General features: G+C 40.4%; 1 protein-coding gene across 1 annotated transcript; it reads left to right on the top strand.

The window, feature by feature from the left end:
- The first annotated feature begins 10,705 nt into the window (after positions 1-10,705).
- Positions 10,706-12,037, top strand: LOC103111621 (olfactory receptor-like protein DTMT). Its single transcript, XM_007520929.2, has one exon. The coding sequence runs from the start codon at positions 11,093-11,095 to the stop codon at positions 12,035-12,037; it is 945 nt and encodes a 314-aa protein (XP_007520991.1). The 5' UTR covers positions 10,706-11,092.
- The last annotated feature ends 356 nt before the right edge of the window (positions 12,038-12,393 follow it).

Genomic DNA, 12,393 nt, shown 5'->3' with positions numbered 1-12,393 from the left:
GACACAACAGGATTGGACCCCAAAGCAGCCAGATTGTCTCTGTGTGAAGGTGGTTGAAGTCTACACAGAACTGGTTAACTGGAGTAGTGACTGGAATAAAAGAGGCTACCTGAGAGACTGAGTGTGCACAGGAAGGGTATGATACAGCTCCAAAGATGAACTACTTCGACCAAGATTTCTTCAAAGGTTCTACACTCCGGAAACTGAAACTGCTACTTGCCCCCTTTAGGCTTTAGTCATAGTATATGTGTTAATCAAATTGAGAACACATTTTGGGTTCTTTATATCACTGAACCGACAGGAAGATGAAAAGACTGACCGTACTGTGTGGGATAATGCAAATCCAGATTAGCAAAAGAAGTGTGCATTTTTTTCAATGAAGTTAGGAAAGCCAACAGCATATATCCAGGAGATTCATTGGGTACTCCATAAAAACAGCCAGTGGAGAGCCATAGCAACCCAATAAAGACCTTAACCAAGGATTCAAAGGAAGCTGAGTGTAAAGAGCCCCCTTCCAGCTGAAGTGCTGATCAAAGGAGTGTGGAGTAAGCATTGAAGACGGTAAATGTGAGATAAGGCTGTGTGATCAACAGCAAGATAAAGAGCTGGGAGGCCGGGTGGTGGTGCACCTGGTTAGGCGCACGCAGTACAGTGCACAAGGACCTGAGTTCAAGCCCCTGAGAGGCTGAGTGGTGGTGCACCTGGTTAGGCGCACACAGTACAGTGCACAAGGACCCGAGTTGAAGCCGCTGAGAGGCTGAGTGGTGGTGCACCTGGTTAGGCGCACACAGTACAGTGCATAAGGACCCGAGTTGAAGCCCCTGGCCCACACCTGCGGGGATAGCTTCACAAGTGGTGAAGCTGGGCTGCAGATGTCTCTCTGTCTCCCTCACTCTGTCTCCCTCTTCCCTCTCAATCTCACTGTCTCCAATAATAACTTCTAAAAAATTTAAAAAGGCTTTAAAAAAAGCTGGAAATTAGGAGGTAATCTGACTCTTGTGGGAGGTGGTAGGGGTAGCCGAGTGCTAGTAAGATTTTCTTCAGTGTGGTCAGGGAGGTGGCACAATTGATAGGGAATTGGACTTTGCAGCTTGAGGTCCCAAGTTCTGGCATTGCATGCATATGGTTTTCTTTCTCACTCTCTTTTATTAATTGATAAAGTTCTGCCTATGAGGGAGATTATCCCATATTCATACTTGTTTTTCTGGCTTATCTCATTTCATATGATACCTTTAAGTTCCATCCAAGATGTGACAAAGAAGATGATCTTAACATTTTTAACAGCTGTATAGTATTCTGTAGTTGGTTTTTTTTTTTTTTTTTTTGCCTCCAGGGTTATTGCTGGGGCTTGGTGCCTGCACTGCAAATCCATTACTCCAGAGGCCATTTTTTTTCCATTTTGTTGCCCTTGTTGTTGTGTTTATTGTTATTGTTGCATTGCTGTTGTTGTTGGATAGGACAGAGAGAAACCAAGAGAGGAGGGGAATACAGAGGGGGGAGAGAAAGATAAGACACCTGCAGACTTGCTTCACTGCTTGTGAAGTGAACCCTCCCCACCCCCCCGCAAGGGAGGAGCCGAGGGTTTGAACCGGGATTCTTACTCCGGTCCTTGCGTTTTACTCCATGTGCACTTAACTCGCTGCGCTACTGCCCGGCCCCCTACATAGCATATTTTTACCACACTTTTTTTTTCTTGGAGTCCTATCATTCAATCTAGAATGTAATCATGCAAAAACTTCCACAAGGTTTTCTTCAGTTAAGTAGCTGTACTTCAATGAGTGTAACATCCAGGTTTCCTTTTTAATTTTTTTAATCTTTATTTTTTTGGATAGAAACAGCTAGAAATTGAGACGGGGAGATAGAGATGGAGAGAGATGGAGAGACACCTGCGGCCCTGCTTCACCACTTGTGAAGCTTTCCCCCTGCAGGGGGGCATCGGGGGCTCCAACCTGGGTCTTTGTGCAGTGTAATACGTGCGCTCAACCAGGTGCGCCACCACCTGGCCCACCAGGTTTCCTTTTTAACCTGGGCCTGAGGAAGGAGTGAATATTATTTAGCAGAGTTGATATTTTTTCTTATTTCAATCCTTTCTATCTAGTTGTATATGATCTGGTCCTAGAGAGCTTTCTAACTGCAAGTGTACCTATCCTTTTGGGATATGTTTATGGGGAGCTTGGTCACAGAAATCGATTATGTCACCTGGGGAATACTGCTAAAAAATGTGTTTTTCATAGTGGTACCCTAGCCCTAAGACTGTAATAGTTTGCTCTTGCTCACTGAATAAAATCTACATTCCCAATATATCTTAGGAATTCACTTAAAACATTTTTTTATTGGGGAATTAATGTTTTACATTCAACAGTAAATACAATAGTTTATACATGCACAACATTTCCCAGTTTTCCATCTAACACCCCCCACTAGGTCCTCTGTCATCCTTCTTGGATCTGTATTCTCCCCACCCACCCACCCCAGTGTCTTTTACCTTGGTGCAATACGCCAATTCCAGTTCAGGTTCTACTTGTGTTTGCTCTTCTGATCTTGTTTTTCAACTTCTGCCTGAGAGTGAGATCATCCCATATTCATCCTTCTGTTTCTGACTTACTTCACTTAACATGAATTTTTCAAGGTCCATCCAAGATCGGCTGAAAATGGTGAAGTCACCATTTTTTATAGCTGAGTAGTATTCCATGTGTATATATACCACAACTTGCTCAGCCACTCATCTGTTGTTGGACACCTGGGATGGTTCCAGGCTTTGGCTATTAAAAATTGTGTTGCCAAGAACATATGTGTGCACAGATCTTTTTGGATGGGTGTGTTGTGTTCCTTAGGATATATCCCCAGGAGAGGAATTGCAGGATCATAGGCTAGGTCTATTTCTAGCCTCCTGAGAGTTCTCCAGACTGTTCTCCCCAGAGGTTGGACTAATTGACATTCCCACCAGCAGTGCAGGAGGGTTCCTTTGAGGCCACAACCTCTCTAGCATCTGCTGCTGTTACCTTTTCTGATGTCTGATATTCTCACAGGAGTGAAGTGATATCTCATTGTCTTTATTTGCATTTCCCTGACAATCAGAGACTTGGAGCATTTTTTCATGTGTTTCTTGGCCTTTTGGATCTCTTCTGTGGTGAATATTCTGTCCATGTCTTCCCCCAATTTTTGGATGGGGTTATTTGTTTTCTTGTTATTGAGTTTGGCAAGCTCTTTGTATATTCTGGTTATTAGCCTCTTGTCTGATGTATGGCATGTAAAGATCATCTCTGATTCTGTGAGGGGTCTCTTGGTTTGGGTAATGGTTTCTTTTGCTGTGCAGAAGCTTTTTAATTTGATGTAGTCCCTTAAGTTTATGCTTACCTTAGTCTTCTTTGTAATTGAATTCGTTTCATTGAAGATGTCTTTAACATTTATGCGGAAAAGAGTTCTGCCAATATTTTCCTCTAAGTATTTGTTAGTTTCTGGTCTAACATCCAAGTTCTTGATCCACTTGGAATTTACTTTTGTATTTGGTGAAATATAGTGGTTCAGTTTCATTCTTCTGTATATTTCAATCCAGTTTTCCAACACCATTTGTTGAAGAGACTCTGCTTTCCCCATTGAATAGTCTGGGCACCTTTGTCAAAGATTAGATGTACATAGGTGTGGGGCTTACTTCTGGGCTCTCAATTCTATTCCACTGGTCAGTGTGTCTATTCATGTTCCAGTACCAAGCAGTTTTGATGACAATGGCCCTATAATACAATTTGAGATCTGGGAGTGTGATGCCTCCAGTTCTGTTCTTTCTTCTCAAGATTGTTTTGGCAATTCTAGATCTTTTCTGGTTCCAGATAAACATTTGTAGCATTTTTTCTATTCTCCTAAAAAATGTGGTTGGGATCTTGATGGGGATAGCATTAAATTTATATATGGCTCTGGGTAGTATATTCATTTTGATGATGTTAATTCTTTCAACCCATGAACATGAATATCTTTCCACTTCTTTGTGTCTTTTTCAATTTCATTGAGTATTGACTCACAATTTTCAGTATACAAGACTTTGGTTAGGTTTATTCCTAGATATTTTATTGTTTTTGTTGCTATAGTAAAAGGAATTGATTTCTGGATTTCAATTTCTTCTAACTTAGTGTTTGCATAGAGGAATGCCACTGACTTTTGAATATTAATTTTGTAGCCTGACACCTTACTGTATTTCCTGATGATTTCCAAAACCTTCTTGATAGATTCCTTAGGTTTTTCTATGTATACTATCATGTCATCTGCAAATAGGGAGAGTTTGCCTTCTTCTCTTCCAATCGTATGCCTTTAATTCCTTGCTCCTGCCTGATTGCTTTGGCAAGAACTTCCAACACTATGTTGAATAGTAATGGTGATAGTGGGCAGCCCTATTTAGTACCTAATCTGAGGGGAAATGCTTGCAGTTTTTCACCATTGAGTATGATGTTGGCTGTTGGTTTGCTATATATAGACTCCATTATCTTCAGGAATTTTCCATCTACATTTTTTGTAATGCTTTGATCATAAATGGGTGTTGTATTTTGTCAAAGGCTTTTTCTGAATCTATTGATATGACCATGTGGTTTTTGGTCTTGCTTTTATTGATGTGGCGGATCACATTGATTGATTTACGTATATTAAACCAACCTTGCATCCCTGGGATAAAGCCCACTTGGTCATGATGAACAATCTTTTTAATATATTGCTGTATCCAGTTGGCTAGAATTTTGTTCAATACTTTAGCATCTATGTTCATCAGAGATATTGGTCTGTAGTTTTCGTTTTTGGTTATGTCCGTGTTTGCTTTTGGTATCAAAGTGATGTTGGCTTCATAGAAGCTGGAAGGGAGTATTGCAAAGTCTTCAATCTTCTGGAATACTTTTAAAAGTAGAGGTATTAGTTCTTATATGAAGGTCGTGTAGAATTCATTTGTAAAACCATCTGGTCCAGGACTTTTATTTTTGGGAAGATTTTTGATAACTGTTTCAATTTCATTAGCTGTGATGGGCCTGTTCATGTTATCTACTTCCTCTTTACTTAGTTTTGGAAGTTGGTAGGTATCTAGGAAATCATCCATTTCTTCCAGGTTTTCTAGCTTGGTGGCATATAGTTGTTCATAGATGCCTCACATCATATGTTGAATTTCTGTGGTGTCTGTTGTGATATCTCCTCTTATCTATGATCCGATTTACTTGGGTCTTCTCCCTTTTTTGTTTTGTGAGTCTGGCTAAAGGTTTGTCGATTTTGTTCACTCTTTCAAGAACCAACATTTACTTTCCTTCATCTTTTGTATGGTTTTCTTATTTTTAATGTTATTTATTTCTGCCCTAACTTTAATGATTTCTGTCCTTCTATTTGCTTTAGGATTCCTTTGTTATTGTTCTTCTAAGTCTTTAAGATGTGCAATCAGGCTGTTTATTTGTGCTTTTTCTTGTTTCCTAATGTGTGCTTGTATGGCTATGAACTTCCCTCTCAATACTACCTTAGCTGTGTCCCAAATATTTTGATAGCTTTTGTCTTCATTTTCATTGAACTCTCGAAACATTTTGATTTCTTCCTTTATTTCCTCTTTAACCTAGTAGTTGTTAAGTAGTGTACTGTTGAGCTTCCACATTTTGGTACTCTTATTAATCTTTTGTTGATTGTTAAGTGTTAGATTAATTCCACTGTGGACGGAGAAGATGCTTGATATGATTTCAATGCTCTTGAATTTGCTGATGCTGTCTTTGTGACCTAACATATGGTCTATCCTTGAGAATGACCCATGTGGATTTGAGTAAAATGTGTATTCCAGTTTCTTGGGATGGATGACTCTGAAAATGTCCAATAGTTCTAGTTTATCTATCTCCTCATTTAGCTCCCTTGTGTCTTTATTGATTTTTCTGCCTGGATGATCTATGGAGTTGGGATAGTGGGGTGTTGAAGTCCCCTACTATGACTGTGTTGCTGTTAATATATTGCTGTAGCTCTTTCTGTAGATGTTTGATGTATTTAGATGGATTCTCATTTGGTCTATAGATATTAATAGTTGTTAAGTCCTTTTGATTGACTGATCCTCTGAGCATTAAGTAGTGTCCATTTCTATCTTTTTAAATTTTATCTATTTTAATGTCTATCATGTCAGATATGAGAATAGCTGTTCCCACCCTTTTTTTGGGCCATTGGCCTGTATCATAGTTATCCATCCTTTCACTTTGAGTCTGTGTTTGTCTTGTTGAGTTAGGTGGGTTTCCTATACACAGCATATTGTTGAGTTGTGTTTTCTGATCCATCTTTCTTTGTGTTTTTTAATATGTGAATTCAGGCCATTGAAATTTATTGATATCAAAGATTGAAGATATTTTAACGCCATTCTTGTAGAGTTTTAGAGTGTTCTGATATATGTCCTATTTATGGTGGCCTAACTGTTTTTAGGAGACCTTTGAGAACTTCTTTCAGGGCAGGCTTGGTGATAGTTGATTCCTTCAACTGTTGCTTGTCTGAGAATGTTTTTATGCCTCCATCTAGTCTGAACGACAGTCTAGCAGGATACAGTATTCTTGGTTGAAAGCCTTTCTTATTGAGCACTCAATATATATCTTGCCATTCTCTTCTGGCCTGTAGTGTTTGTGTGGAGAAGTCTGCTGCTAATCTTATGAGTTTTCCTCTAGATGACTCTTTGTTTTTCTCTTGCAGCCTTCAGGATCCTTTATTTATCCTTATTCCTTTCCATTCTAAATATGATGTGTCTTGGTGTCTTTAAGTCTGGGTTAATTCTGTTTGGGACCCTCTAGGCTTCTTGAAACCTTATGTCTTTGATGTTGTCTCGACTAGAGAGTTTCTCAGTTATTATGGCCTGAAGAATGCTTTCTTCCCCTCCCTCTCTTTCTTCCTCTGGTAAGCCAATAATGCATATATTGTTACTTTTGAAGTCATCCCATAGGTCTCTGTTGTTGTTTCAGTATCTCTTAATCTCTTTTTGAGGTCTCTTACTTCTTTCTTAGTTGTCTCTAATTTGTTCTCGATCTTGCTAATTCTGTCTTCAGCCTCATTGATTCTATTCTCTCTTCCTTCTACTGGTTTCTGGAGTTGATCTATTTTGTTACCCTATTCTGATACTGTTTTAGTTTGTTCAGCTAGTTGTGTTCTTAGCTTAGCTATTTCAGCTTTCAGCTCTCTAGTAACCTTGAGATAATTAGTGTTTTCTTCCAGGGCCTCATTTGTTATTTCTTCATTTCTGATGACAATTCTTTCAAACTCTTTACTCACTCCTGTGATTATTTCCTTAACTAGTGTTTGGATGTTGATCTCATTATTTTGTGCTTCAACTTTTTGGGGGCTTTTAGCTGGACTCTTGTCCTGGTTCATTTCTCCATTATTTCTTCTTGTTGGTTTACCCATTTTATATGTTATGTTATGAGGTCCCTCTCTCAGTACTTTTCAAATTACTGATCTCAATTGCCTGGATTGACTTGTCTCTAAGTAAGGTAATTAAAGGGTTCACAGTTGTGGAAGTTAACAGTTGTTTCAATAGTATTTTAATCTGTGAGTAAAAGTTCAGTGGCCTAAAAGCCTCTTTTGTGCTTTTTCTTCCCTGTAGGCTATGGGAGCCTGAGGGCTTTTAAACTATAAGTAGGCTTCTTAGCTTAATCACTGACTCCTGACCAAGAGATAAAGCAGGGTGGGGCAGAGATAATCCAGTGGTTATGCAAAGAGACTTTCACAGCCCCACCGCTATACCACCGAGGTATAGATCTTCTCTTGAGTTTCCTGGTTAGTTCTCTGTGCCCTGGTATCAGCACAAGGCCTCCCTGCCGCTGCTCCAGATTCCAAGGGTAGTAGCAATGGAGACTCACAGTTGCACTTGGGGAGTCCTCTCCTCCCTTCAGCTGTCCCCTTGTTAGTGAAACAGACTGGAGGTGATGTCTCAACTGATAAACTTCCAGAGTGTTACCAGCCACTTAATCTTTTCCTAAGCTCTTCTCTGTCCATGAGTCACATGTGTTTGCACTCACTGCTGATGTGTTGGGTTCCTGAAGTCGTTCTAGTCCTGTCTTGTTTTGGTCCCAGGTGGTCTCTTTTGGTTTTCCTACTTGATCCTGGAAAGGAGAGGAGAGGAGAGGAGAAAAACCCATCTGCTGTACATTTTTTTTTTTTTAGTGCCTTCTCCAATCACTTCCATCACCTACCTCCCCAAATACAAGGCCCATTCTCACAGAACTATAGTTCCTAAACAGTGATTAAAGTATTCATTCATAAACTTTTTTTCTTTTTTTCTTTCTTTTTTTTTTTGCCTCCAGGGTGATCACTGGAGCTCAGTGCCTGCACTACATATCCCGGTTGCCATATTTTCTCTTCTTTTGTTTTCTTCTCATTTATTTTCTTTTCCTTTCTTCTCTTTTCTTTTTTTCCTTTCTTTTCTTTTTCTTTCTTTTCTTTTTTTTTTTGATAGGTCATCGAGAAATTGAGAGAGGAGGGGGAGACAGAGAGGGAGACAAAGACATGTGCAGGCCTGATTCACAGCTTGTGAAGTGTCTCCCCTGCAGGTGAGGTGCTGGAAGCTCGAACCTGGATCCTTGCACAGGTCCTTGCACTTCTTACTGTGTGCACTTCACCGAATGCACCAACCCATAAACTTTTTTTTTTTTTTTTTACCACCACCTACCCCATAATATGATCATGTATGATCAGTGACTATAATCACTCACCACTCCAGGGCTCTTGAGATAAATTTGTCCTGGGTAAAGGGAGATAATCACAATGTTTTCAATGAATTCCTCCGGGATATGAACTCCTTTGAGACCCAGGGCCCCTCAGGCTCAGGGATGTCTGGAGTGGGCGTTGTGAGAAAGACGCTGAAGGTACAGGAGATCAGCACAGTTCTTCCACATGCCTCGGTGAATAAAATCGGCCAAGGTTTGGGGTCAGGGGCCTGGAGGTAACCCTCACACACTACCTTGACCAGAGTGACTGGGCTTGAACCTGAAGCTCTGGAATCCTCAAGTTGGATGATACTCAGCTGGAATTTTTTTCAGATAGGATAATCTTTGTTTTCACTTTTCTGTCTTCCAAGATTTTCTCAAATTTTACCGATAGTTTGATGAATGTGCAATAGCTACAATTTTTTTAGATTAATAACAGCATTTATAAATACTCCCACAAAATTGTGTCATTTTGACCTGAAACATCTCAGGTAGGCATTCTAATGCAGAGGTTCTTAACTCTTGACTATGTATTAGGGACTTAAGGGGATTTAAAATACTATGGGATTCTGAGATTCTGACTATTTGGAGGGAGAGACCAGCAAACTGCACTTAAAAATCTGTACTTACTATGTGAAGTATGGTCCACAGATCTATAGAATGGATGTTACCAAATCTAAAATACATACTTCTTTTTTAAAATTATCTTTATTTGTTTATTGGATGAAGATAGACAGAAATTCAGAGGAAGGGAGAGACAGAGAGACACTGCAGCCCTGCTTCACCACTTGCAAAGGTGGGGACTAGGGCTTCAAGCCTGGGAGACATACTTCTAAAATGTAGAATTGTAGTCATTGCAACAGACCTACTATATTAAAATAAGCGTTTAACAGGGCCCCTAGCTAGTTCACAGGTGAGTTAAAATGTATAAACACAGTACTTGGTGATTATTCAGTCCGGTCCAGTCTAGACTGAGAACTACTGATTCACTAGAGGGATACCAGGCACCATTAATGAAGCAGCCGGAGGCCTGATCAGTGGTCGTATCTGTGAGTGCTGGCTCCTCGGTTTGAGATTACTAATGAGACTCTTGACACCAGAAATAGGCCCCACCTGTTTCTCTGGGTAGTGGAATTCTGAGAGATTCATTTATTAGAGCTTCCTTTGATGCTTATTCTCTGCTGTATTAATATCAAGTTTAGTCCATATGTAAAATTTATCAGTGCATCTCATCCAGTAACATCGGCAGTTGTTACTGGACTGACTACTTAAGGGAGACTTAACATAATTATTTTAATGCTTTTCCTTAGCTTACTTAGTCAGCACTAAGACAGTCTCTGAGAATGGTTGTCTGGAAAAGAAGAGAAGCATTTCTTCAGGGGCAGAAATTATCCTTATTTCTTCCTTTTGACTCCCAAATGAGTGGAATTTATCAGATTAATTTTTTTTTTCATAGTAACACCTCTGATTTCTGGGGATCTCAGTATAAGGAAGACAGTGACCATGTGGATGCGTATGTATACTGGATGTTTTGGGCTAAAGAGCAGTGCTGTTGAGGTAGTCTACATTTTCTGTGAATTTGAGGTTCATTTGGGAGCTTAGTTATAAGGTGTTAAAAACTAGTGAGTTTTTTAATTGTGATTTTTTATTTATAAAATGGAAACACTGACAAGACCATAGGATAAGAAGGGTATAATTCCATACAATTCCCACCACCAGAACTCCATATCCCATCCCCTCCCCTGATAGCTTTCCTATTATTTATCCCTCTGGAAATATGGGCCCTGGGTCATTATGGGGTGCAGAAGGTGGAAGGTCTGGCTTCTGTAATTGCTTTCCTACTGAACATGGGCATTGACAGGTCGATCCTGCGTTTGCCCTGCAGGTGGGAACCAGGGAGCTGGAACCCAGGTCCTTGTGTATTGTAGCATGCACTTAACCAGGTGTGCCACTACCTGCCCCACACAAGATATTCTTTATAACCAGAGCACTGCTCAGCTCTGGCTTATGGTGGTGCAGGGGATTGAACCTGGGACTTCAGAGCCTCAGAGTCTGTTTACATAACCATTATGCTATTTACTCCCACCCTATGTTCTTCCTTTTTTTTTTTTTTTTTTTTACACTCCAGTGTCATTGCTGGGGCTTGGTGCCTGCACTATAAATCCACTGCTCCTTGCTGCCATATTTTTAATTGTTGCTGTTGTTATTGTTGTTGGATAGGACAGAGAGAAATCAAGAGAGACAGAGAAGGGGAGAGAAAGATAGACTCTGCAGACCTGCTTCACTGCCTGTGAAGTGACTCCCCTGCAGGTGGGGAGCCAGGATCCTTGCACCAGTTCCTACATGGATTTTTTTTTTTTTACTCAGGCTTGTAATTGCCACTATTATTTTTCTCCTAAACATACAGGACACAGAACATGACCAGAAGAAACCAAACTATCGTCTCAGAGTTCCTTCTCCTGGGCCTTCCCATTGAGCCAGGGCAGCAGAACCTATTTTATCTCCTTTTCCTGGCCATGTATCTTATCACTGTCCTTGGGAACCTCCTCATAATTTTCCTGATTCAACTGGATTCTAACCTCCACACACCCATGTATCTATTTCTCAGCAATTTGTCCTTTTCAGATATCTGCTTTTCTTCTGTGACAATACCCAAGCTGTTGCAAAACTTGCTGAGTCAAGTCCCATCCATCCCCTATGCTGACTGCCTGACCCAGATGTACTTCTTCTTGTTTTTTTCAGACCTTGAGAGCTTCCTCCTTGTGGCCATGGCCTATGACCGCTATGTGGCCATCTGCTTCCCTCTGCACTACACCACCATCATGAGTCCAAAGTTCTGCCTCTTCCTGGTGGTGCTGTCCTGGGTGCTGACCACATTCCATGCCATGCTGCACACCCTGCTCATGGCCCGATTGTGGTTTTGTGAGGACAATGTCATTCCCCACTTTTTCTGTGATATGTCTGCTCTCCTGAAGCTGGCCTGCTCTGACACTCAAGTTAATGAGCTGGTGATTTTGATCATGGGAGGGCTCATTCTTGTCATCCCATTCCTCCTCATCCTCATGTCCTATGCACGAATTGTCTCCTCCATTCTCAGAGTCCCTTCTGCTCGGGGCATTTGCAAAGCCTTCTCCACCTGTGGCTCCCACCTCTCTGTAGTGTCATTGTTCTATGGGACAGTTATTGGTCTTTATTTGTGTCCTTCAAGCAATAATTCAGCTGTGAAGGAGACTGTCATGGCCATGATGTACACTGTGGTGACCCCCATGCTGAACCCCTTCATCTACAGTCTGAGGAACAGAGACATGAAAGGAGCACTGGGAAAAGTCTTCAGCAAAAAGAAAATTCCCTTATATATATGATAGTAAGGTTTGAATTTATATGATTTATCCAGTAGTTATATTGATATTAACATTTAAGACTTCTTTTTTCCAGCATTCAACTTTCTGTTAAATAGCATGCTAAATAACCGTCAAATAAGCTAAAAGAAATGAAGTTAAGAAGATAGGTAATTGAAGAAAAGGAGCTTGGTTATTTTCTAAGAAGGTATTATTATTATTTTATTATCACCAGCATTATCACTGGTGCTTCTCTTTTTTAAATTTTTTTCAAAATTATCTTTATTTATTTGTTGGATAGAGGCCGTCAGAAATCGAGAGGGGAGGAAAGATAGAGACAGAGAGAGACAGAGACACCTGCAGCACTGCTTCACCATTCA

This window comes from Erinaceus europaeus, chromosome 12, assembly GCF_950295315.1.
Source record: "Erinaceus europaeus chromosome 12, mEriEur2.1, whole genome shotgun sequence".
Classification (NCBI taxonomy): Eukaryota; Metazoa; Chordata; class Mammalia; order Eulipotyphla; family Erinaceidae; genus Erinaceus; species Erinaceus europaeus.
Note: the sequence above shows the minus strand (reverse complement) of the source record. Positions and strands in the feature narration are given on the sequence as shown.

Coding starts and splice junctions, on each gene's coding strand:
- LOC103111621 (XM_007520929.2), top strand. CDS start 11,093: ATGACCAGAAGAAACCAAACTATCGTCTCAGAGTTCCTTCTCCTGGGC.